The sequence below is a fragment of the Chionomys nivalis genome, chromosome 16 (assembly GCF_950005125.1).
Source record: "Chionomys nivalis chromosome 16, mChiNiv1.1, whole genome shotgun sequence".
Classification (NCBI taxonomy): domain Eukaryota; kingdom Metazoa; phylum Chordata; class Mammalia; order Rodentia; family Cricetidae; genus Chionomys; species Chionomys nivalis.
Genome location: NC_080101.1, coordinates 23,494,930 through 23,522,356, shown reverse-complemented (window position 1 = coordinate 23,522,356; position 27,427 = coordinate 23,494,930). Strand labels below are relative to the sequence as shown.

Genomic DNA, 27,427 nt, shown 5'->3' with positions numbered 1-27,427 from the left:
AGTATATCCCAGAGGCTCAGCACTCAGATCCTGTCAAGGACAGTCACTCTTGGGATTATGCTGGCCTGCTAAACAAACTTTGCTGCACAGCACACTGGCCATTTAGGAAGACAGCTTTCTTCTGGCCTGCCGTCTGCCTAGCTGCTCCCTTTCTAGATATAATAAACCTCCCTGGTCTCATCATTGTTGACCGTTCTTCCTAACTGGACTTTTTCCTTGGCAGTGAGTAATTGGATCACTTACTGTGTTGTTCATTCAGCAAGCAGTTGAATGCTGCTGTCAGGCATAAGGCTCCGTGGTGAATTTTCAGATGACTATGAGTCTCTGGCCTCAAAGAACTTAGGTTTTCTTAGAGGAGGAAATAATAAAAGCATTTTTGGTAAGCTGTATGTATAGTATTACTTTGGGGAAGCTCTTAATCTCACTAGAGGATATCGGTGTGTATATGGGACAATGTTGACGACAGCAGATACCTCCATAAAGGGATCATTACTAGAGTTGAGCCACAAAGATTTAATAGGTGTAGTGGGCATGTAGCTAGTTTGCCCATGTGGCTGGAATAGTCTGCCCCATAATAGTTAGAAGATACATGTCTTAGGATTTGCAAGAGTAAGTAGAAAACCTGTGGCTCAATATGCATCTCTTTCTATTCATTGCCACGAATCTACTGAAAAGGCATTTCTAGGCTGTATTGAGTTTGTGGCTGTACTTTTAGACATTGATTCCCAATCACTTGTCAGGGGTGGAAGGTGGGTATATGTGGATGTCTAATTTAGGGCTAGAAACAACTATAACTGTACCTTGTTTGAAATGGGAGGGCAAATTCTTGCCTTATCTAGAAGAAATTTTGTATAATTCTTTTCTAGGAAGCAGATGGGGGGATGGGTAAAAGTCTAGGTTGAAATTTCATTAAATTACCTTGGCTTCTATTTTATGTGATTCTTGGACATTCTAAGAGTAATATGTTTGCTATTTGAGTAGTACATAAATTGTGTTATAATAGATCAAAAATATACTAATAGTTGTAATGTTGAACTTTTAACTGAACCTTGGGATTCTTTTTCCTAGTAAAATTTTCTCTTTCTCCAGCATTACAGTGTTTCTGCCACCTCTGTACAAAAGACAATTTTACCTGTGAGACGGATGGCCTCTGTTTTGTCTCGGTCACAGAGACCACAGATAAAGTTATACACAACAGTATGTGTATAGCTGAAATTGACCTAATTCCTCGAGACAGGCCGTTTGTTTGTGCACCATCTTCAAAAACAGGCGCTGTTACGACAACATATTGCTGCAATCAAGACCACTGCAATAAAATAGAACTCCCCACTACAGGTAAGTTGTTGTATTAGCACCCCTCCCTCCCTTCCGTCCTCCAAGATGCTAAAAGGAAAACTTCTGGACTGTGTTCACAGAAGTCACCAAGCTCGTCTTGTTGAAGGTAGAAGCAGAAAGTGACCTGCCCACAGTTGTAGAATTAGGAGTAGCCAGGGTCCTGACTCCTGGGTGTGTGTTGTTAGGAAACTCACTGAGGTCTGCTATGCCTGCAAGGGTACCTGTTGAAGGAGCTGCGGGCTGTGTTCCTGCCGCCCCGGCTCCTGGTCACCTGGCTAGCTTATGCCCCGAAATAACAACACACAAACTGTATTCTTTTAAACACTGCTTGGCCCATTATATCTAGCCTCTTCTCTGCTAACTCTCACACCTGGACTAGCCCATTTCTAATAATGTGTGTAGCACCCCAAGGTGTGCTTACCGGGAAGATTCTAGCCTACGTCCATCCTGGGTTGGAGCTTCATTGCATCTGCCCCAGAGAGCAGAGCTAAGGCTAAGGCGTCTGAGCTCACTTCATCTTCCTCCCAACCTTCTGTTCTGTTTACTCCACCCACCTAAAGGCTGGCCAATCAAATGGGCCAAGGCAGTTTCTTTATTAGCCAATGACCTTCCTCCATCAGGTACCCTCTTCAAAGTGAACTCTAGAATCTCATAGGGGAGCATGTCATTAGGGTTTCCCCTACCTTGTCCCCAGAGTGAATTCTCATTCCTTGTATGCTGTGCCTACATCTTAAGGGCAGTCCAGTCAACAGCCTTTTAGTGGGCAGAAATCAGCACACTAAGCAGTCTAGATGTTTTCATTTTATAAATTTTTTTTAACCTTGTTTATGGTCTGTATGATGTCGTGTAAAACCATGTATTTAATACTTTTTTAAAGGTCCTGGAAGGGCTAGAAAGATGACTCAGCAGTTAAGAGTACTTGTTCCTCCTCCAGAAAATGCAGATTCAATTTCTAGCACCCCTATGGTACCTCACAACTATCTGTGATTCCAGTTCAAGGGATCTGATGCCCACTTCTGACCTCCTCAAGCACGTTATGTTTCTGGTGCACAGACATGTAGGCAGAACACCTATGCACATAAAATAACAGTACTTGGTCCTGGCATAGCCAGTAATTTAACTTTAATATTCTGAATTACATAGAAATTTGCCACTTTCTCTAAGTCCTAGATTTTTATTTTAATAGTCAAAGGAATATAAAATGGGAGAAAAACTATATTAATGTTAGCAGAATTAATGAAAGGGTGAATACAGGAAGGAAGGAAGGAAGGAAGGAAGGAAGGAAGGAAGGAAGGAAGGAAGGAAGGAAGGAAGGAAGAAGGTAAAGGCTTGGTGGCACACACCTTTATTCCCAGAACTCAGGGGACAGAAACAAGAAGAACTTTATGAGTTTGAGGCCAGCCAGGGCTGCATAGTAAGACCTGGTAGGTAGGTCAGTTGGTCTGTCTGTCGGTTTCTCTCTCTCTCCCTCCGTCCCTCCCTCTCTCCCCGCTTCTCTCCCCCCCTCGTGTGTATGTATAATCAGACATTGAATTTGCATCTTGATTTTTAGACACAATAAACTCTACAGCTACAAGAATGCTTTTACTTTTTTTTTTAAAAAAAATCTTGTATTGATATTGTCAGTTTTTGTTTGTTTGAGACAAGAGTCCCTTGTAATCCAGTACTTAGAGACAGACGTCCAAAGGTTGAACTCTGACCTCCACATCTGAGGTGTGTGTGTGTGTAAATGACACCAGACTAGTAAAAATCCTGTGCTAGCCTTCAATTTAAGAACTAGGGATGAGTTGCTACAGGAGCAAATGTTAGATTCTCTTTTTAGAAGCACCTGGGTCCAGTACTCAGGGCCTCAGAGCTCGTGCTGACTAAAGTAGGAAGCACACCTGTAGCTCAGGAAAGAGGTCAGGCCTACCAGGCACAGCAGGGATGTAGCCTTCCTCATAATTCTAGCAAGCTAATGAAGCTCTCTGTGGTTAGACTCTGGGACTCTGCTGGCCTATGATTTCTTTGTGACATTTATATAGGCATCTATAGTTATAATATGGCAAAGAAAATGACAGTTCCTGAATTTCTTATTTCTATTATTTAAACTTGAAATACTGAAGTGGAAATTTATAGAACCCTGTGGAGAACTCACCTCATTTCTGGTTCCAGTTAGCAAGCAGCAAAAATGTAACAAAAGAAAAGATTCAGTGCTTCAAGAGATGTCGCTAAAAGTTGCAAAAAGATTCACTTGTTGGAAAAGATGTCACCTGGATGGATAAGTTGGATTAGTTTTCCTCCTGTGCTTTAGGCTACCACTTATTAGCAAAGAACTTTCAGTTTTCAGTTATTGACTATAAGTGAGAACATTAAACCATTATTAAAGATTAAGAGAACCAGTTACTGTACAAATAGGTTTAATGAGAGGTTGAAGATAGAGCTAGGTAGTCCAAAGTGCTTATTAGAAATCCAGAAAATGGCAGGAGAGCCTACCGAAAATATTAATCACGATTAATGAAATTCATAAAATTATTAGAAATTCGTTTTCTTTAACAGCTTTAAACTACAATTATTTATCTGTGTGTGCATGAGTCTGCATGTGCTGTGTCTGTGCCACTGTGTATGTGTGGGTAGGAAGACTATTTCCTGCAACTTCCACACACTGCACTGGGAGAGCTCTTGAAACACAAGAGACCAGGCTCTGGTGTCTAGTGAGTCAGCCCTTATGGAGGAGATCCCCAAGCCCTTCCAGTCTCCTACCATGTCTTCTCTCCGAGCTGATACTCTGTATCCAGTGTACATGTGAGTATATCCATAGGAACTGTGCTTGTGTGTGAGAGAGGTGCAGGCACTGGCATGTCTAACCAAAGAGAAGATGGATTTTTTTTTTTACTAACAGTTTTTAAATTAGTTTTTAACATTTATTTATTTGTTTTATTTTGTGTATATGTGCTGGTGCACATGTGCCACCGTGTGTGTGTGTGTGTGTAAGTTGGAAGACAACTTTTGGGGACGTATTTTATTTCCACACGTGTATTCTGGGAATTGAACTGATGTTGCCAGCCTTAGTGGCAAGTGCCTTTACCCACTTAGCCATCTTGCCTGTATTTTTAAGTGTGTGTGTGTGTGTGTGTGTGTGTGTGTGTCAGAGGACACCTTGCCAGCCCAGTGTAATCTTTAAGTATGAGGGAAAAAAGCATCAGTGCACTTAACACTGGTTATCTATAAAGGAGGAAAATGCACAGGTTTGCCACTTTATTCAAGTTTCAGGGAACAGTAAAATGCTGCATATTGATTGTCCCCAAAATTCTTTTTTTTTTTTTGTCCCCAGAATTCTTAAAGTAACTCAAGACTTTTCATATTCAGAGGTAACAGCTGTCTTCACATAACTAATTAAATATGCAGTCTATAAGGATTTAAGTACTCTTCCTGAAAGAAATTGCTAGAAATAAAATTCTATATGATAAGAAATTATTCTAAATGACGATGTCAAGAATGAAAAAATATGGTGGGGAGCTGTGAACCAAATAAAGCTTGGTAAATACCAAAGTAATTATAATGAATATATTTCCAAATACTACATTTGAGATTATAATATCATACGTTCCCTTCCCTTTCCTCCCTCCAAGTCATCTCATATACTTTCTTCCATTTCTCTTTTAAATTCATTGCCTTCTTTTCTTTAATTGTTGACATATATATGTGTGTGTGTGTGTGTATTAATGTGTTTTTGAAATGAGCAAATATTAATTAATAAGAGAGTTTAAGAAAATAATTGGAAGGGAGGGAAGAGGAGAAAAATATATAGCTCAATAAAAATAAAATTTTTAAAAATTAAAAAAAATAATTGGAATGTAATTAAAATACAGATGGCAAAAATAGTTTAAAAAGAATGTGTATGCACAAACTATTTCAAAAACAAAGCTTCTGTTCCCAGTGCTGGAAGGCAGAGGTGGGAGAATTCCAAGTTTGAGGCCAGCCTGGATGAACTACATGGTAAAACCCTATCTCACAAAAAAAAAAGGGGGGTGGGAGGGTTTAAAAATAAAAATAAATAAATGAATAAATAAATAACTAGAATAGAAAACAAAAGTAAACAAGGAAGTGTTTTGGCTTTTAAAAGTTGGTATACACACACACACACACACAATATGAGCCTTTGCAGGATCACGAGGAAATAGATAATTTGTAAGGACTTTATTAACTATATTTGTATATTTTTTTCCTCTGCTATAAACTTGTTGTAGACTTTGAATAAGAAGACGAGAGTGCTTTATAAAACAATTGAGTTGCTGGACATTGTTTCAAATTGTTGGTTCCTTTACTAGTTAATTTGAGGTGACAGTGGGGAGGGAGGTCTAGGAGGCTGGTTTGCTGACCGACTCAGTGATGAACTAGAAGATGGGCTGGGGCTGCACCGGGAGAGTAGTAGGGTCCTGACAGCTGAAGGTCCAAAATGGGAGACCGGAGAGAAAGAAGACAGAACAGGGAGCTTGTTCTGGCTGTGAGCCCTGTGTGTGAGGCTCTCTGCCTAAATGATAGCAGTGGATACTTGGGAAATATGGAGGGTTTGGAAAATGTGGGTGCTACCTACATTATTTTTGTCCTTGTTGATGTTTGTTTCATTTGAGGACCTTTTTCAGAAAAGCAGTCCCCCGGCCTCGGTCCTGTGGAGCTGGCAGCTGTCATTGCTGGTCCAGTCTGCTTCGTCTGCATTGCACTTATGCTGATGGTCTATATCTGCCATAACCGCACGGTCATTCATCATCGCGTGCCGAATGAAGAGGACCCGTCACTAGACCGCCCTTTCATCTCAGAGGGCACCACCTTGAAAGATTTAATTTATGATATGACAACATCAGGATCTGGGTCAGGTAATGCCTGTTTACCTTTTCTTAAGATATCTTAGTGAATCACTTTTGCTAATTATTTTAATTAGCTGGTTGAGGCATCTGGTTTAATTTGCTAAAACTTTGGGATCGTGTGCATGCTATTCCAGATTTCAGCCTAATGAAGGTTGTTGAGCTTGGTGTCTGTCTGACTGCATAGATTAATGTAGATAAATTAGAGCTTGCTTTTACCATTGAAATAAATCAGTCACTTCCACAGTTGTATAGACTTCAAAGTATCCTCTCCTATAGAATGGTACTTGGCTTTTTGTGAGCTTAGGAGGTAGAAAGTAGGAGACATTTTATTTTATTTCATTTTATTTTATTTTTTGAGACAGAGTTTTTCTGTTTAGCTTTGACTGGTCTTGGAACTCTCTCTGCAGAGCAGGCTGGCCTCCACCTGCTCCTCTCCCAAGTGCTGGGATTAAAGGCATGTGACACTCCCGCCCAGATAAAACACCATTCTTAAAAAGATTGAGTTGCCATTAAGAGATACAGTTACCATTCTGCAGTTCTGGAATTTGGAAGGTTATTTGCCTTTTTGGTGATATGAAATTATTATTGTAATGTAAACTTGTGTGTGTGTGTCTGCGTGTCTGCCTCTGTCTGTCTGCCTGCCTGCCTGCCTGTCTGTCTCATGCACATGCCTGTCTACCTGCCTGTCAGCCACAGTGTACATGGGAGTTCAGAGGACAATTAGTAGTTAAGGCCTTTCCTTCCACCATATGAATTCCAGGGAACAAACTCAGGTTATCAGGCTTAGTGGCAAGTACCTTCATCCACTGAGTCAGTGGGCCAGTCCAGTTTATTGTCTATTTTTAAAATTAAACGATTGCATTTTTAGTAGCTTTTTATTTTCAAGAGAAAATTTAAAACAAAGAAACAAATAAAAATAATAATCCTATTAGTGAATGTACTATGATGTTTGCTTTTCTTAGTTTTGTTTTTTGTTGACTCAGAAATAGACTGCCTGATTGCCAGAATCATCTTGAGAGAGAATTTTGCATAATAGCATTTTTTTTTTTTTTTTGAGACAGGGTTTCTCTATAGCTTTTGGTTCCTGTCCTGGAACTAGCTCTTGTAGACCAGGCTGGCCTCGAACTCACAGAGATCTGCCTGTCTCTGCCTCCCAAGTGCTGGGATTAAAGGCGTGTGCCACCACCACCTGGCAATAATATTTTTTTTTAAATCAAAGGAAATTACGTTTTATTTTTTCTTGCTTGTAGTTAGAAGAAGACTAAGAGAAGTGTGTCTGCTTTACAATTTTGGAATTTGATGTGTGGCTAGCAGTCAACAGGTCTAGATTCTGACATAATCTCTATGACTTTGGTTGATCCATATTTCCTCTTTAGGCTTTTATTTCCTTATAGAAATACAGAACAGATACTTTTGGAAAAATACTTAAAAGTGGTTTACTGAGATCTTGAATGTGTCATACTGTACTTTAAAAACTATTGGTTGGTTTTAAATAAGGGCAAAATTTATGGCCATTATGAAGATTTTGAAACAAAAATCTGACTGATTTTAAAATAAATAATAGTAGAAGAACATTAAAGCAGGAGTTGTGACTGAGGAATAGTGTTACTCTGAAGCACAAAACCACATTAATGCTTGGAGCACATGTAATAATGTCTTTATTGTAAGGAAACTAATACATATTGGTAGGTATGCATACCTTATCACTCATTTAAGTTCTTGAGGAAGTTGATTCTACAAAGACCTACTATGGCCTTTGGTAAAAATGTGGCAATGAGTACTCAGTAGTGTGTTCTTTTTCTGACTGTTAGAACATATGAAAACTTGTGCATGAAGCCAGGTCTTCCAAGGCAGCCATAGGGACCCCTTAGGTAGGGAATCCTTAGGTAGGGACTCCTTAGGTAGGGACCTCTTAGGTAGGGAATCCTTAGGTAGGGATCCCTTAGATAGTCCCCTGTGAAAGAGGCAATGAGAGGCTGGGCTGGAGTGGGCTGGAGTGCTGGAGATAGGATAAACTTAGGGAAGAAGTAGACAGAAAGTATGTTAGGACTTTGCAGGTTTCTCCACTGATTCTGAGTTAATGCAAATGGTTCTCAAAGAAAAATAGCCTCACGAGGAATCCGGGTCCACAATAAGTAGGGGACAAAGTTGCCAAAAACTAGGGTGATTACAGACCATTTGTAATTAGTCTCTTGGATCTGTTCTCTTATTACTGAACTTAGACCCGGGGAAGTTACAACAGCTCATGTTCATAAGCCCACTGGAAGGGTCCAAGGCATCACCGTGCAGATGACAGCTGATTTCTAGCAGAGGTCTGTTTGTTTGCCTTTGAAATGTAGCTGTATGAATCGGAGGGTGGAGTTCTTTCTCTTCTACTTTCCTTGTGCATCTGGGGCCACCAGGAGTTGTTCTGTTGTCTCAGAGCTTCCCCTTGCTTTTGGACCTCTCCATGCAAAAACTTAATCTCCATCGTTCGCTAGCACTGACTGTGCAGCTGATGTTGCCTGTTTGAGCTCGTCCATCCTTAAAGTCACAGCCACGAGCAGTGCGTGTCAGTGAATGACTGTGAAGTTCAAACGAGATTGGAGTGGGGGATGTAGAGATTGTGAAAGGACTTGGCAAATTGAGTTATGACCAGATGACAGGTATCTCTGGATATTTTTTCTATATTTACTATTGTTTTTTCCTTTTTCATGTTTTGGAGTTGGGAAGGCAAACGTAGTCTGTTTTTCCAATAAGGTAAACATTGAGGAGCAGACCCACCCCTGTCTGCACTGCCTGCTGTCACCTGTGAGGTGTGGGCTGTTCGTGATTACGCTGTACTTTTCTTTGTATTTAGGATTACCACTGCTTGTTCAGAGAACAATCGCCAGGACCATCGTGTTACAAGAAAGCATCGGCAAAGGTCGGTTTGGAGAAGTTTGGCGAGGAAAGTGGCGGGGAGAAGAAGTTGCTGTGAAGATATTCTCTTCTAGGGAAGAACGTTCATGGTTCCGGGAGGCAGAGATTTATCAGACTGTGATGTTACGCCATGAAAACATCCTGGGATTTATAGCAGCAGACAACAAAGGTTACTGATGTTTCCTTTCTCATGCGCGCACCTGTGTGTATGGGTGCGCGTGCATGCATGTGTGTGTGTGCGTGCACACTTGTGTAGGGGTGCATGCATGTGGATGATGCTGGGTATCTCTACACTCATTCTCCACCTAATTTTTGAGATAGGGTCTCACTGAACCTGGAACATAGCTATTTGTTTAGACTGATCTGCTAGAAGTCTCGGGGATCTATCAGTCTGCCCAGCTCTGGGATTACAGGTCTGCACTACCACATCTGGATTTTACCTGGATGCTGGGAGTCGTGGATGACAGGCATATCACCAGCTGAGCCATCTCCCCAGTCCCATTTCCTTACTTTTAGTGGAATAAAACAAAGTCTAGAAGAGCTTTGTTTTTACGGAAATGACTACTAAATAAACACTCTTGGATTTGATGAGAAATAGGTATTTTTTTTATAAAGGTAATATTGATTAGGTCAAATACAATCTTTTAGAAATAGAACATTCTTAAGATTTTCTTCATGACAATATATTTTAAATATTTATTTTGTGTGCCACTGTACACGTGTGGAAGTCAGAGGACTACTTGTTAGAGTCTCTTTTTTCTGCCATGTGGATTCCAGGGATTGAACTCAAGTTATTAGGATTGGATTGGCAGTAAGTATCTTTACCCACTGTGCCATCTTGCAGGCCCATGGTAGTATATTTCTAAATCTTTTATTGATTTGTAAAATAGAAAAAAGCTATAAAAAATGCTGTATACTTTTATTATTTTAAAGTTGGCCATTAGTTGAGTATAGTCATAAAATAGAAGGAAAAAAACTAAAAATAGGTGGTTTAGAATTTGAGATGAGTCCAATAAGACTTCTCAGTGTAGACCAGGCCCCTCACATACACCCAGTGCAATGGTTGATTGGACATCTCGGTATTAGATCAGTCCATCTGTCTGTCCCCACCTCCCCACCCCTGCCCAGTACTGGGGTTAGTAAGACATCTCTGTGTGGACCAGCGCGCGCGCGCGCACACACACATACACACACACACACACACGGTGCTGGGTTAGTAGGTCATCTCAGTGTAGACCAACACCCCCCCTATACACACACACAGTGCTGGTTGTAGGTCATCTCAGTGTAGACCAACACACACACACACACACACACACACATGGTGCTGTGTTCAGGGTAGACCAACTTCCCCCACTAAGTTCTCTAGTTTCAAGCCCAGGGCCTTCCTTGTACATATTATACAAGTGCTTTACAATTCTGCTCTATCTCCATCTACAGTGGCCTTATTTTTGGGGAGAGTAAAAATAATTTGTGAGTGTATTCTTTTCTGACCTGACAGGGATTAAATAATTCTTCAGTACTGTAAGGAAACTCAGATAAACCGAAGAGGTTTCTGCTGAATTGCCTTGTTGCTGGAGCTACATGAGCACTGTGGACAGTGTAGTGCCGGTGTAAGGCGTCAAGGCCGGTGCTCAAGGGGCAAGGAAGCTGCACCTGTGAGTCAGAGTGAGGGGTGACTGCCAGCAGCCACCTCAAACCCTGCTTGTGTTTCATGGCTTCAGTTAGGTAGTACCTTATGCCACAGTTGCCTCTCCAACATTTGACCTAACTTTTGACATCCTAGTCCCAAATCTAGTGTATTTCCTGCTTTCCTATTAAAAACAAACAACAAGGAAAACCACAGCAATCACTGTCATTTGTGTCTTGGTGAGACTTGTAAGTAGGCTTTCCTTCCCTTTTTCTAATGTCAGGTGGTGCTATGAGGGGTTTTACAATTTCTTTTGGCATCTCTGTATTTTTTTTGTTTATTTTAGCATGAATTAAATTTAGAGGCTGTATTAGTTTATGTCATTATTGGGGCAAAATGCCTGACAAAAGCAACTTTGGGAAGGAAGGATTTTTTGTTGTTGTTGTTGTTCATGGAGGTAGCAGCATGAAGGAGCCGGTCACATTGCATCTGCAGTCAGGAAGTAGAGGGTGGTGCCAGACCCCCTTTTTCTTACTAATGCAGCCATGGAATGTAGTGCTGTCCATATCGAGGGGGGTCTCCTCACCTCATTTAAACCTCTCGGAAACCACCCTCACAGACGACACCTAGAGGTTTGTCTCTGAAGCATCCTAAATACAATCAAGTTAACAGTTAAGATTACACTATAGGCCGGGTGGTGGTGGCACACACCTTTAACCTCAGCACTCGGAAGGCAGAGACAGGTGTGTCTTGGTAAGTTTGAGGCCAGCCTGGTCTACAAGAGCTAGTTCCAGGACAGGCTCCAAAGCTACAGAGAAACCCTGTCTCGAAACAAAAAACAAAACAAAATAAAAAACAAAACAAAACAAAAAAACACATAAACCAAAAAGATTACACTACAGAGGCCCATTCTGATTGGTTTTCATTGGTTTCCTAAACTTCTTAGGCTGTGACATGGGGAGGCTTATGGTGGTCGAAACAGTAATGGATAGTTAGCAGCGATTATCCTGACTTCTAACAAGTCAGTATTTAATTAAAAAACAGAGAAGTAAACTAAAGTAATGATCACAGTCTGACTGCCCTTGGCTCTCAGCTTTTTCTATTTTGATTGCTTAGTTCACTCACCCAATTCTCAAGACAGTATTTTTCTTACTGTATCTTTATAAATTTCGTTTATATTTTCTTTTGTTTTTTTAAGACTGCCTCAGTTGGCTTTGAACTCATGATCTTCCTCATTCCATCCCCAGTGCTGAGATAACAGTGTGTGTCAATACCAGCCTACTCCTATTTTTTACTATTTGCTTGTTTGCTCAATCTTACTCTTCTGGCTGATTTGTAAAAAAGGCTCTGGTTCTACAAACAGTGATTGTTCCCTTAAAGGCTTACCAAGTTTGTGATTCAGGTTCTACTATGGTGGTGGCTGTTTGCACTTGAAACTGAAACCTCTTTTAGGCTCCATCAGGCATGGTCCAGGTTACAACACACAGGTGCTAACCGCTGAACCTGTTGTGCCCTGAAGTGTCATTTATTCAAGCAGCAGTCAGGTGGATGCTGTCATCTGGTGGTCACGATGAGAACTACTGACTTTCTCTCATCCCTTTTTCTTTATTAGGGCACAACCTATGCTTCTTACCTCAGTTCTCTTTTTCTTTATCTTCATCCTCTTGATTTGGTTAGTTTTGCCCAGGCCAGCCTTAAACAGAACAACATAAAAAGATTTATTTTTGATTATATCTCTGTGTGGGTATGTGTGCTTGAGTACAGGTGACCAAAGAGGCCAAATGCATAGGTTGTCCTGGGGCTGGGTTCCAGGCACTTGTAAGCTGCCCAGTAGGGTGCTGGGAATTGAACTCTGATCTCCTCAAAAGCACTATGTGTTCTTAACTTCTGAGTCGTCTCTCCGTCCCTTGGGCTGCCCTCTTTGTATGTATAGTCTTTTCCCTCTTCCTTCTTCCCTGGTGGATAGATACCTCAGGAAACCTCCCTTTCCTGCCATCTTCTCTATCTGTTGTGTGTTAGGCCTTTCCAAACACAGTTATGCATGCAGCAGACATGCACACGATATGGTGATGCACCCATACCAAGAAAATGACTTCAGGAATTGAAGGAAGAACAGTTTAAAAAGGAAAAAAAGAGAAGAAAAAAATAATGTCACTAATTTCTTAAGTTCTTTTTGGAAGTACCAAGAATGCATGGGGCCAAAGAAATGGCTCAGAGCCTAGGTTCAACTCCTAGCACCTACATGGCAGCTCACAACTGTCTATAACTCCAGTTCCAGGGGATCCAGTACCCTTTTCTGTCCTCTGTGAACACCAGGCACACAAGTGGTAAAGAGCCATACATGCAGGTCAAACACCTAAACATATAATAAAATTAAAAATAAAGGAATCTCCATATTCTGTAGTTCCATCTTGTTTCTTGATCTCATCTCCCCTCCCCACTCCTCCCTCAACTTTTCCCCTCCTCTCCCTTTGTTGTTTTGGTTTTTGTTGTTGATGCTGTTGTTGGTTTTCCTGTATAACCCTGGCTGTCCTGAAACTCAATCTGTAGATCAGGCTGGCCTCCAACTCAGAGAGCTGCCTGACTCTGCCCTCCTGAGTGCTGGAATTAAAGGCTTGTACTACAATCTATAAAATATAGAACTTATTTTATGTTTTCTTTTGTTTATAGCTAGTAGGGATCAGCACATTTTAAGGTCTCATGTGCTAAACACTGTATTATCTAATATATATATATATATATATATATATATATTTTTTTTTTTTTTTTTTTTTTTCTCTGTAGCCTTGGTGCCTATCCTGGAACTAACTCTTGTAGACCAGGCTGGTCTCGAGCTCACAGAGATCCGTCTGCCTCTGCCTCCCAAGTGCTGGGATTAAAGGCATGCGCCACCACCGCCTGGCGTATTACCTACTTTAAAAAGAAATCCAGTTCTGTATTATCTTTAACATCTTAAGAGTCTTCAAAGTAGGTTGCTGTTCTTGTATAAAAGAAGCATAACCCCGTTGAGAAACTTGTCTGAGGCCATGTAATCAATAGTATACAGACCCTGGATTCCTGCCCGAGTCAGTCTGACTTGTTTTAGTTAGGTTTTCTATTGCTGTGGTAAAACACCATGACCAAAACCAAACTGGGGACATAAGGGCTTATTTCAGCTTATATATCGTGATCACAGTCCACATGAAAGGAAGTTGGAGCAGAAACTGGAGGCAGGAACTGAAATAGAGGCCATGGAGAATGCTTTGCTCCCCATGGCTGGCCCAGCCTGCTTTCTTTTAGCACTCAGGACCACAAGCCTAGAGGCAGCACTGCCCATAGTGAGTGCCTCCCCCCCAGCCCCCCTCCCCCATCGTTCTTCAGGTCATCCACAAGCCAGATTCCTTCTTCCCTAATGACTCTGGCTTATGTCAGGGTGACATAAAACTAGCCAGTATATGACTACTGAACTGTGTTGTTTCTTGTTTTACCATCTACTTCTAAGTTTAATAGCATTTAACTAGCATCTTTACATCACCTTGTGTAAAATGAAGCTTAGTCTGATTCTTTTCAGCTGTCTCTTCTGACACTTCACTTTCCTTTCTCAGCATCAGCATCAGAGGTACCACTGTGTTTGGTTTCTTGAGGTAACAACATTGAAGCTATAATCAACTTGTCTGGCATCTTTGAGAACTGTACAGTCTGTCACTAAAGCTTGTCAATCCTCACCAAAGCTCACGTCAGTTTTGTCACATCCTGTTTCATCCACACTGAGGCCGTGCTGGGCTCCCTGGGTGTTTCTTATCCCCACTCCCTGTGCCCTTCTTCCCGTCCAGAAGCAAACACTGCACACTAACTAATCTGACCCAGGTTCCTTCCAAGGAACTGAGGAGCCCCAGCTCCGCTACTATGTAGTCTAAAGAAAATCGACGTTGTGGGAATATGAGTCCTTTTCTCTTAAGTGAAAATATTTATCCTTGCTTTGTCTCAAGAATAGGGGGTGTACTCCAAGGGACTACACATAAAAGTGTAGAAAAATTGAATATAAGAATGTGGAAGAAATTCATGCAAACTTAAGGTGACGTCATGTTGCAATTGTGTGATCAAGACTGAGAGTGGAAAGTGGTAAAGGCTTGAGGCGCTGCAGCCCAACTGAAATGTGTACTCTGACTTCCAGACAACGGCACGTGGACTCAGCTGTGGCTGGTGTCAGATTACCATGAGCATGGCTCCCTTTTTGATTACTTGAACAGATACACTGTTACGGTGGAAGGGATGATCAAACTGGCTCTGTCCACCGCAAGTGGTCTTGCCCATCTTCACATGGAGATCGTTGGTACCCAAGGTAATACTTTCTATTATTTAAGCTTAAGTTCCTGTGAATGTAATATCTATTCAAAACTCAAAACTTAACTGGAAATGTGTAGCTTTTAAAATTTGAATGTTTTTCCAAGGCAAATCTCAGAAATATGGAAATTTACTTAGAGATCAATAAACAACTTTTTCACCTTAATTTTTTCAGTTGTTAGATTTATGTTGTCTGAAAATTTAAACAGAACTTCATCCCTTTGGCACAGTGACTTAGTGAGGTTAGTAGTAGCCTAGTTGTTATAGGTGATGTAGCTCGAGTGTGTTCACAGTGGGACAGGTGAAGCTTCGTCACCTAAAAAGTGAGTTGTGGTTGCTGTCACTTGTTAAGCAGTCATGTCTAACTTTTGGTTTCCAATAGGAAAGCCAGCTATTGCTCACAGAGATTTGAAATCAAAGAATATCTTGGTGAAGAAGAATGGAACTTGTTGTATTGCAGACTTGGGACTGGCTGTGAGACATGATTCTGCCACAGATACAATTGATATTGCTCCAAACCACAGAGTAGGCACTAAAAGGTATACTTAGGAATAAATGGTGTTTAATAATGCCTTATGTCAACTCCTTTTCTTTCCTATTTTCATATACCTATCTCTTCTGAAACTCAAACTTGGTCCTTTATTAGACTGTTCACAAGCTTTTGGAGTCTTTACTCCTTTGAAGCCTGGTTACCTAACTTGAAAATGAGCCTGTTGATAGAGCAGCCCTTCCAGAAAGTATCATTATGAACTTAACTGGTTTAATTGTAAGAACAGTAATGTCTTAGTTGGGGTTTCCATTGCTGTGAGGAGACACCATGACCATGGCAACTCTTATAAAGAAAAACACTTAATTTTGATGGCTCGCTTACAGTTCAGGGCATCAGTACGTTACTATTATAGTGGGACATGGTGGTGCACAGGCAGACATGATGCTAGAGAAGGAGCTGAGCTTTACATCTTGATATGCAGGCAACAGTAAATGGTCTGTCTCTCTGGGTGTGGGTTGGGCATACATGAGACCTCAAAGCCTGCTTCCACAGTGACACGCTTCCTCCAACAAGGCCACCTCCTAATAGTGCCACTCCCTATGGGGATCATTTTCTTTCAAATCACCACAAATAATAACTAATAATAGTCTATAGCTTGCCATGGTTTCTGTACTGTAGCAAAGCTGTTTTCATATTTTCTGTTGTCTTTCTTCCTTAGAACTTTTGAATATGCTGTCCTTAAAACATACATCCTCTACTGTTCCTTAATAGCCCCCTCGTCCCCAGAAAGCCTCTCCTGGTCCTCAGGACACTTACATGTTCCTGGCACAGCACCATGATAAATGACAATCTGAGGCATTTGCTGTGACTGTTCTCATGTTATGCTCTGTCCACTTATGTGTCTGGGTCTCTGTATTCCATTGGATTGCAAGAAGCTTAAGAGCAGTTTTGTGTTCCAGGTATTTGTTGAAGTACCTAATACACTTTCGTAAATATTTGTTGCATTCGTGTGTTCTCAAAAGAGCCTCCGTAGATAGGTGTTGTTACTCTTAATTCAGATGAGAAAACCACCAAGTTGGCTAAGTAATGTGTGTCAGCATGCTTCTGACAAGCTGAGATGGTCTCGGAGCCTTACTGTGTCTAAAAATCACTTCACAATTCCTTCAGAACTCATTCCTTCAACTTGGAGAAATCCAGCAGTTTCAGGCAATCTAAATTGTAATTACAGTTTCTGGGTTCCATGGGGATTTGCAAAACTCATGACTGGCTGAGTGAGCCTTAGTAGTGGTCTGTAGGACCTGTAACTGTAGCAGAGTTTTAGAAATTTTAGAGCTGGACAGTGGTGGCGCACAGTTTTATTTCCTGTACTTAGGAGGCAGAAACAGGCAGATCTTGCCAGCCTGGTCCAGAACAACAGGACAGCCTGGGCTACACAGAGAAACCCAGTCCCAAAAACTAAAAAAAAAAAAGAAGAAGAAAAAAATGCCCCTAAGCAGTAGTGGAGGGTGATGTGCACCAGGGTGCTCGTAACAGTACAGCTGTTCAGTGTGTGTCTTTCAGAAACCATGATCAGAAAGAAGACAGATGGCACGGCACTGCCTGCCATGTCAGCATTTCATGGGATTTAATCAACATCATTAATTTGCAAACCAGTTTAGATACTTAATATTGCTTGAGTCTGATATGATCTCAGTTATGTGATATTTTGTGTATGTGTTTTTATAAGGCGTCCAAAAGGACTGAACCTTGTGTTAGCATTCACGGTAAGGGGGCGATTTTTTTTCACTTTGTACTTTATATACTTGGGAAATTTTTTATAGGAAGTGTGAATCATTTTTTTAAAACAGCTCAACCAACATAAAAAGAAAAGAAGTTTGCTGGGTTTGATTGTGTACACCTTTAATCTGGACACCTTGGAGGCAGAGGCAGGTGGATTTCTAAGCCAGCCTAGTTTATATAGTAACTTTTTCAAGCCAGCTAAGGCTTCATAGTGAGACTCGGTATGTCTGTGTCTTTCTCAGAAAGAAAAGACAATATATGAAGCAGTTCAAAATGAATGTCAGCTAAAATGTTGGCTTCTTTTTTAGGTACATGGCCCCTGAAGTTCTAGATGATTCCATAAATATGAAACACTTTGAATCCTTCAAACGTGCGGACATCTATGCAATGGGCTTAGTGTTCTGGGAAATTGCTCGACGCTGTTCCATTGGTGGTAAATCGCTCTCTTTCCCCCAGTAGTCTATCATGAGAAGTTAGTCAAGAATTTTCTTCCCCCTTGACTGAAATTCTACAGTCCGTAGTCTGACGGGTGACCACTGGAAACACCACAGGGAACAAAAGATAAACCTCGCCAGCACCCAGCTTCACCCAGTCCTCTCCTGTTGCTGTTGAGTCTCAGTGTCAGAACCTAGCCTCTTGTCATCTTGGATTGAGTTATTTAAAAGGCCACCCGAGAAGTTGTTTTTAGTATGGACTCAACTACATCTTTTTTGTTTTGTTTTGTTTTTAAGACTGTGGTTGTTTTTTCCAGCTTGATTATTGAAGATCCATATACATTTAATTGCATTAACATTTCGTACTTTTTAGATTAAGTTTGTTTTAGCTTTTGGTTTTGTATTAGCCTAAGAACTTACTTGTCAGTGTTTGCTCAAAACATTGTCTCTTAGGCTTAGGAATCTGGGATGAGACAGTAAGGGATAGCGTATGTTTGGTGTTATAGCATTGGATATGTTAACAGGCAGAAGCAGAGGAAGGGATTTGTGGGCCTCATCCCTTTATAAGTATATCCAGGTATCCAGCCAGAGACTGCGGTCACAGTAATGTATCGTCTTCTTTTGCCTGCTGGAGCTACAGTCAGAGTGTCTGCCTGGTCACCGCAGCACTCTGGGTTCCTTCTCTGTTCTGTGATACAGTGCTCCTCAGAGGCAGGCTCAAGGAGGAAAGGCTCCCAGTTCCCAGTTACAGCTATCCTGGAAGTCACAGTGGTGGGAGCCTGAGGGAGCTGGTCACATGACATCCAGTCTAGTTACACACTCCAGAATCCCTTGCTGAGGAAGTAGTCCTGCCCATAATTAATATGAACCCTCCCACGTCAATCAAAATAATCCCTCACAGGCATGCCCAGAGGTCTATCTCCCAGGGATTCTAGAGTTGTCAAGTTGACAACATTATCCTTCACAAAAGTATAGGTGCAGTGATGGCCCTAGGGTGAGGTATTGGTGCAGGTATGGGGAGATACATGCAGAAAGCTGTGGATGGGACCCTCTCTGCACCTGCCCGCTGTATAAGCGGACCACAGTAATGAACCTGTCAAGTAACCTTCCAGTGACAGGCAGTTCCTGATTAACTGGGATTGTTTTCTAACCAATACAGGAATTCATGAAGACTACCAGCTGCCTTATTATGACCTTGTACCTTCTGATCCATCAGTTGAAGAAATGAGAAAAGTAGTTTGTGAACAGAAGTTAAGGCCCAATATTCCAAACAGATGGCAGAGCTGTGAAGTGAGTGTTTCCTTTGTTACTAGGCTGTGCTCCACTGTTTCCACTTTCTGGAAGGGAAAATTCTCACTTCTTTCTCTTTCTCATAAGCTAATAAGTAAAGTAGAATAATTTGCTTTTCTTGAGTATTAGAAAGACTGTGTAACATTTGCAGTGGTCAGTGGCATGTCTGAACATTGTTAGACCTCCAAATGGAGTAAGGTGCTTCTATTGGCGTGAGTACCTCCCTCCAGCCAGGGTAGCAAAGACACTGTCAGACACTGGGCAAGAATGAGGAGGACTGTCAGTCCCAACTCGGCTCCCTCTCAGACTCGGGCAGGTTGCTTTAGTTCTCTGGAGCTTAGCGCCTGTTGTCAGATGAGGAGCTTGGGCACAGTCATCGCAGATGTGACCTGAGTTCCTAGGATTGTGTAGGGCTGCTTCTAGGAAGGAGAGGTCATCCCCAGCTCTTAAAGAATGTTGTAGGAATTCATTCTTAGCTATAAATTCAAAGAAGTCATTAGACAATTTTTCTTTTTTCTCGTGGTTTTCTGAGACAGGAAACAGTCTGTGAAACAGTCCTGGCTGTCCTGGAACTCTAGACCAGGCTGGCCTTGAACTCACTGAGCTCTGCCTCCCAAATGCTGGGATTAAAGGTGTGCATCACCGCCCGGCTCATTAGACAGATTTTACTGACAGCTGTTTCTGTCCCGGAAGTGGAGCAGGAAGTGCCTTCCATACTTGATAGTCTGATAGTTTAGGGACGTCTGGACAGCTCAGTGGTTCCCCACTGGAGTCAGGGTGCTCCCTCTGGGAGGTCTGGGGGTTGCTCTCCGGTGTCACTTTAAGGCAGGGCTGTGGTACACAGACCTGTTATCCTGGTATTCCAAAGGTAAAAGCAGGAAGAACCGGAGTTCAAACTTAACTTCAGCCAGTTTCTGGCCAACCTGGGGTACATGAGACCCTATTTCAAAATAACATTAGATCTCTTAATGGGGCCTCAAGGAATGATACTAAGGTGGTTTTAGGAAAGTCTGTCTTGTAGTCTGGTAATTTCTACAAAGCTCTACTGTTTGTTGTTGGTAAAGTACCAAACATACACATTCCTAGAAAGAAAGTCCAGGTAGGACACATACCCAAGCAGTAACAAGTTACATGGGGAATGCAAACTTAAAGAGAAAGCATGTTTTTCTTTTCCTTAAGAATTTTTTAAGAGTAAAAGAAATTCTTTTTGTGTGACATCTTAAGTAAAATGCAGTGTGCAGACCCAGAGGAGACAGCTCAGCGTACGCAGAGTTTTCATGTGCTGGAACTCGACAGACAGGGGTGTGCTTGAGAGCACAGATGTGAAGTGCTCACACACATTTAATAACTGAAGCAGTTTAAGGACAGGCGGCTTTTCAGTGGGAGGAAACTTGCTAACATTACGAGCACGCACAGTGCGGTTACTGTTACGGTGGTGCTGATCGATGCCATCACTGCCACGTTATTTTCTCAGTTCAGTTACTGGTGTTCTGGGTACTTATTGCTATTTCAAGTTTCTCCTTTTCTAGGGTTTACAAGGCTCTTAAGTGTGTGTGAGGCCCCAGTTCAGTGTCCAGCAGCACATGTGCAGGGTACATACCTGCCCCAAACGGACAAGTACATAGTCTCTTATAGGGCCTTCTGCTCTTTCCAGTGTGGCTCTCCCAGGACCACTGTGTGGCTTTTTGTCTTGGAATTCTTTTTTGGATTTTTTGTTTTTGTTTTATTTCTGGTTTTTGTCCTTCTGAGCCTCTGTGTTCCTTTGTTTACTCCTCTCTTTCAGGACTCTGTTCAAATTAAACATTTCCCCCTTCCTACTGAGACGAGTGCTTGCCTCTCTTGGCGTGTTCAGTCTCCTCTAAATTGTTTTTCTTCTTGGCATTTACCACTCTGAAGGTCTGTATTTTGCAGTAATTTATTAATTGGTTTATCTCTGCAATGCAAGACAAAGATTTTACAAGTTTGTTCACTGTTGTGTCTAACACGTACAGAAAAAAATATTTGTTTAAGTGAACATATATGTACGAATTGGCTCATGGTCCTTTAAATCTAGAAGCTTATATTTTTTAGGAAATACTTCTGAAGAAGTCTTGGATAGCTTCCCATGTTGTTTTTATTCACCTCTGCTTACCTGAAAATAAGACTACTCCCGTCCCCAATTTTTTCCCCACTTATTGGGAGATTTATCAGCTTCATGTTCTAATTCTGTTTTTTCATATATATGTTTGTAGTGATAAGGCGAGCAGGCTGCTTTTCGTCCCGCCCAGCTCCCGCATGGCTAGCTTAGCCCCGGAAATACAACACACAAATTGAATTCATTTAAACACTGCCTGGCCCATTATATCTAGCCTCTTATTGGCTAATTTTCACATCTTGTTTAACCCATATTTAGTGATCTGTGTAGCACCACGAGGTAGTGGCTTACCAGAAAAGATCCTAACCTGTGTCCGTCTTGGGGCGGAGAATCATGGCGTCTGACTCACTTCCCTTCTTCCCAGCATTCTGTTCTGTCTACTCTATCTACCTATGTTCTGACCTATCAGGCCAAGCAGTTCCTTTATTAATTAACCAATAAAAGCAACAGATAGAAAGAGGACCCACTACATATATTCTCATTCTCCCTCCCTTTTCCCTCCTCCTCATGACCTCCACCTTACCTTTCTCTCAAAATTTTAATTTCTACAAGTACTTACTTGTTCTCCAAATGTTCCTCCTCTTCACTACTTACAGAACCTTAACAGCCTATCATTAGACATTTGTGTAGTGCTATAGTATAAAATACAGGAACTCAGGGACACTGAGGGAGGGAGAGGGAAGGAACTTTGAGTATAAAGACTACACACAGACCAGTGATGAATACCAGTGTTTGGTGGTGCCGGTGCGAGGGCCGAACACGGGACTGTTCCAAGGAGCTGCACCCTGTCCACTAACAGTAGAGTTTTAATGTGGTGTTCTCTGTCTGTATCTTCTGTTGGCTTCAGTTTCTCCATTTCATGTTACTTTTTTCACATGTTTGACCAGACCCTTTTCACTTTTAATGAGGGTATAGGTGCTGGTAGAACCTGTGTCATATGACTGCAGCTTCCTAATGTCTCTTTGGGTTGTTTTCTTAGGAAGTCACTGTTGGTGATCTGTTCAGGTCTGTTCTCTCGGGCTGCCCAAATTTCCAGAAGGAGATACCTTCAGAGTCCACCCAAGAAGAGAATGTACAAGCACTACTTCCCCTGTTGTGGGAGAATGTTTACATTATGAGAGTTCAGTATGCTTCCGGCATGGGATGCCTGCACTTGTGCTCTGTAACCAGAGATAGGTCTTCTCTCAGATGAAAACCGTCAGGTCTTCTGCTAGGATGGAGAAGTGGCAGGGTCCCTAGCTGTGAAATGTTGGAGTGAACAGTGCCAGGGTTCCAGCCCTTTGAGCCATTCTCCCTACTTTCTACCCTAAGCTTTGTTCTAAAGTACTTAATAATGCAGTTAAGTTCTCACCCAGTGTCTCAGGTGGCATCAGCCTTTTGAAGTCCCCTGAGAGAGCTCCACACCCACAGCCTTTCCAGAGCTGGCACCTGGGTCTTGATGGATACTAAAGTCTGCATTTGCTACTACAAACAATGCTAGAATAGGAACCTTATTTAAAAGTCACCAATAGAGCGCCTTCTCAGATTAATGGCAAGTGGTATATATGCATTAATTATTTTTCTCATATTTTCTTGTAGGCCTTGAGAGTGATGGCTAAAATTATGAGAGAATGTTGGTATGCCAATGGAGCAGCTAGACTGACAGCTTTGCGAATTAAAAAAACATTGTCACAGCTCAGCCAACAGGAAGGCATCAAAATGTAACTGCAGCTTCATGGGGACTCTCCTCTCTTCATATCTGCTCCTGGGCGTGTTTGGGAGGCCTGTTCTACCTCACTGGGAGAGCGGAGGGCACTGCTTCCTCTTGCTGCAGTGGAATATGGTCAATTGAAAGCTTCCCAGAGTTCCTCTGGGCCCAGAGGCCGCCACGGGGATCCTTGCTGTGCACTGCGGACGCTTCTTCCCAGGACAGTTACAGGATGTTGTGTAGTCTACTTTTGTTTTTAAAAGGACTGCTGGCCCCTAGGGAGCTGCTGTGCTGGTGGCCATCCGTGCGGGTGAGGGCGTTGGGGCGTCGAGTTAAATGAAGCACTTGTGGTTTTCACTCCTATTAGTACATTCTCAGAGGATTCTGAACCACTAGTTTCCTTGATCCACTTTGAATGTACTGTTTTATAATTTTTCAGGATCTGAAACTAACACCTGAAACTCTGTAGTCTAAAAAAGAAACGGCCTCGTGTAGGCATGAGGGGCACAATTGATGCCGTGTGTTTGTGTAGCTCCTGCTCCTCACTCTCAGAACACAACATGCCTTCAGCGTGGGCTGTGTGCACCAGTAAGTGCCACTTCTCCATCTTTCTGAATGGAAACCGACAGAACTTCTGCAAGTCTGTGTTAAATCCTGTATTTTCATTCAAAAAATTTATTTTTCTGAGTAACCTAAATCTTTTCTGGGTTTTTTTTTTTTAAGTTTTTGTGGTAGATGTCATTCGATATTTATGCCTTTCTCCTACCCAAATGTGCTTGAACCACTGAGGCAATGCAGTAGCATTAAGAAGCAGTTATTGGTCATGTGGGAACATCCCCACATTGAGCTTTGAAGCTTTGCAGCTGAGATGTGTTTTCTGAATTTATTTTAAAAAGCCAAGTGGCACTCCAGACACGTACAGTGCTTTATGGATTTAATCATTGTGGCACACAGACTCTTCTGAAAGGAGAGCTCTGTCTGCTGCCTCGTCAAAAGTTGTATGCTTTTCTGTAAGCCATTTTTTCTTCATCTAATCAAAGACTGGTTTTTCTGTTTTGAAATGAATTGCATTTAAAATTCAAATGTGGTTAATGTTAAATAATAGGCCTTTTCTAGGAAGGCAGAGATAGTTAATTTGAATATGCAACAGGTATACTTGACTTTCACGTGTTATGTAGCTGTGTATGTGTGGATTCTATCTTGGGAAGGGTAGAGTTAGTGGAGTTCTGAGGTCACTACACTTTGAAGAAGGCAGCTTTTAATTCAGTCTTTTTATCTCGTGTATAGATCTTGCAACTGCGTGGTTACATGGTGGCTTTAAATACAGTGCACACCTGATACTGGAGAAGTGGCAGCTGGCAGCCATTTTGAGTGGAGGCTCCCTTCATGTTTTCTTGACCACACGAAATGTTCACAGTCAGCCTGTTGGGTCTTTTCATCAGTGCTGGAGTTAGCTGGTTAAGCCTGGGTTTTATTTCCATGCTCCCGAGTCTTTGCAGGGCTCATATGACTTTCAAAGTCCTTTCTATCACTGTGATCATATTCTGAGAGGAAAGTGTTATCATTGCGTGAGGCAAGATGTTGAGCGTAGTGATAGCAGTTCCCAGATAGGAAGGTCAAGATAACCTCTAGTGTTTATTCAAGAGATTGTGACTATTGATGCTGAGGCAGCTGCTTTCTGTTTATGTCTTATCTCAACCTAGGATAAATCTGAAGACTATTTGGTCTTAAACCAAAGTAACTGTAGGATGAATGACATGTTACATAGGCATCAGTGTCAGCTTCGTGCATCTAAAAACATCGTGGGGAAAAGTGCTTAGAGTTTAGTAGTTTTGAATACAAATTTGAGTTTTTTTCTGTAGTTATGATTTCATCAGTGTGAGTAAGCATGAGGGTTTGTTGTTATGGTGTGTGTTACGTCATCTGATAAGCTCTAGTGCTGCGGTCAGGTACTTTGGGGCCTTTGTTTTTTGTTCTCTCCATTTCTAACCCTTTGAGACCGCTTTATGGAAATCCAGGGGACCAATGCATTTTATCACTAAAACTATTTTTATATAATTTTAAGAACATACCAAAAGTTGTCTGAGTTGAAGTTGTAATACAGTTTCTCGCTTTCATACAAGGAAATGGGTTTTTCCGAAGATGCGTTTCATCACATCAGAGGCTGAAGAATTGTTATGTTGTTCTTGCCTAAGTGGATAAAATGTGCTTTTGATGAATCAGGGAACTTTTTTAAAGTTGGAATTTAGTTCTCAATTGAGTTTACATGTTTATAGCTAATTTTTTGTCGAGGGATAGTTTGCTAATCCCAAGTGGCCAATATGAATATGAAAATAACTTAAAAGCTGAGATAGATCATGGTTACTGTGGCTATGACTACAAATACATCTGATTAGAAAAATACTTTTATGTTATTTTGTAATACAGTCTATTGTTTATATCACCTATCAGAAATACCCTCCCCTTTCCAAGATGTAGTGTGGCTAAAACCTTCTCTGACAAATGACACATCACCTTGTCAGTGCCCTGGCCGAGAGCATGAGGGAAGTGCGAGTTACTGAGGCGTAGACAGCTTGGACCCCTTAATTTCAACTGTGTTTCTCATAGTCTGCCTTTCGGCTGTCCCTGGCTCAGAGATTTGTCCCCCACCCCACCTCCATCCAACCTTTGTACTGAAGAGCTGCTTTTGAGACCTAAACTGAAGTGGTTGATGAAGCTCTGTGACACTTTCCCACTTCACTGAGTCGTGGATGTCACAGGAGTGGTCTGCAAACATGGGGCCGGGGATGCTCCTGCTGGTAGCTCTGCTTTGATGCTAGCTCTGGGCAGAGAGGAGGGTGACAGCCAGGTGGCAGCAGGAGTCGCCTCAGAAACAGTGGCCAGCTGTGTTCCTAGTAGAGCGGTGAGGCCGAGGAGCTGAGCCTGTAGCCCACTACTGCAGTAGTGCTCAAGAAGTGCCTTGAGGCCCTATGTGGTGCCATGGCCATCAGGAATTCCAGACTTTGGTTTTCACCACAGGTTAAAGTGGTCACGTGACTATTTGCAGTCCATACATGTTTGACTCTTTCCCTATTATCAGATAGTAAAACCAGTGACAAAGTACTGATTAATACGCACACCAAAATCTGCCCACTAGACATAGCAGAAGTTTGTGTTTTCACTCAGTGCACTGAAAGGGTGGTCGCAAATCGTTTCTTTGTCCCTTTGTCATGGAGTGTTCTGGCTCCACATGTGGAGATCCCAGATGTTCTGTCGCAGTGCAGAACATGTCAGCGCATTAAGATTCTGAAGAATAGTCCCAGGTGGCAGTGCAGTTCATGTGTTAGGTTGACGTTTCTGTGGGCTCTCTCTAGGAAAGCGGAGGGCTGTCAGTACGCTGTTTTCAATCCTGTTATGCACTCTTATAAACATTTTTAAATATGGTCAGTAACATTCAACCTCTTTATTAAAACTTAAAGCGAATTTGCTTTTCGTTTTCAATGAGATTTTGAGTTGAGTATCATGAACTGTGTTTTGATAATCCCTTTTTCACATTGTGCCAATGGAATGGAGTAGTTGATATTTCTTTGTATGTCAAGGAGATGCTTCAAAATGTCATTTGCTTTAAACATAAATTACCTCTCAAGAGACCAAGGTACATTTACCTCATTGTGTATATAATGTTTTAGTATTTGTCGCCTCCTCCAGGTCTGCAGTTTATTTCTGTAAAGTGTGAGTGTTATGTTGCTAAGTTCTCAGATGGTACTGTATTGTTTCTACTTGTACCCCAAATAACATCATCTATACCGTCGTCTATATTTTATTGTATTTGTGCAAAATCTTTTGACTCTGTTGGTGTGATCTCAGATATGTACAGATGTCCATAGAAATGTTCATTTCAGTTGAATGATTTTGGAAGCCTGTGAAGAAGAGAGAAAAACACAACTGTGTTTCCCCCATAAGTTTTTAAAATTGTACATGGTATGTGTAGTAATATTCCAGAAGAACTGTAAATAGAAGCTAGGAGTTACGTCCTAACACTACAGTAGAAAACAGAAGCAATGCAAATAAACTACTTTTTCCCACCAGTGCCAGTGGCTCCATTCTTTTCTGGAAGACAGAAATGAATAAGCTCCCTAACTCGGTCAGGGTGTCATAAGAATCCACTCTTTCATGAGGTCCAACAGTCCCAAGTTTGGGAATAGCCTGGGCGTGCATGCTTCCAGGGAGCTTGGGCTGCATAGCCCAACCTGTCTCAAAACAAAATCCAAAGCCATTAATGGTAAAATTGTTGGAAGAATTGTCAGCTAAAGCCCAAGAGGCACTCTTTAGATTCAGATGTAAATGGTTTAAAGGTGAAATTGTGGGGAAAATACATAGTATCTGTCATGCTTAGGGTTTCTGTTGCTGTGAAGAGACACCAGGACCATGGCAACTCTTATAAAGGAAAACGTTTAGTTGGGTACCTTACATTTTCAAATGTTTAGTCCATTATCATCATGGTGGGACATGGTGGAATGCAGGCAGACATGGTGCTGGAGAAGAAGCTGAGAGTTAATACATCTTGATCCACGGTCAGTTAAGAGAGCACACTGCTT

The 27,427-nt window shown here is 41.7% G+C and overlaps 1 protein-coding gene across 4 annotated transcripts in view; it reads left to right on the top strand.

Annotated features, from left to right (window-relative positions):
• Nucleotides 1-26,914, top strand: part of Tgfbr1 (transforming growth factor beta receptor 1) — a 53,392-nt gene extending 26,478 nt beyond the window's left edge. For 2 of the 4 annotated variants that reach the window (XM_057790399.1, XM_057790398.1), the window contains exons 2-9: nt 1,090-1,335; nt 5,949-6,191; nt 9,022-9,252; nt 14,867-15,034; nt 15,419-15,575; nt 17,614-17,738; nt 18,899-19,029; nt 22,742-26,914. In XM_057790399.1, the coding sequence (XP_057646382.1) occupies nt 1,200-1,335; nt 5,949-6,191; nt 9,022-9,252; nt 14,867-15,034; nt 15,419-15,575; nt 17,614-17,738; nt 18,899-19,029; nt 22,742-22,867 (1,317 nt within the window). In that variant the 5' untranslated portion in view covers nt 1,090-1,199 and the 3' untranslated portion in view covers nt 22,868-26,914. Of the gene's footprint in view, nt 1-1,068; nt 1,336-5,948; nt 6,192-9,021; nt 9,253-14,866; nt 15,035-15,418; nt 15,576-17,613; nt 17,739-18,898; nt 19,030-22,741 lie in introns of all 4 variants that reach the window. The other 2 variants (XM_057790397.1, XM_057790396.1) reach the window with 2 other exon arrangements.
• The last annotated feature ends 513 nt before the right edge of the window (nt 26,915-27,427 follow it).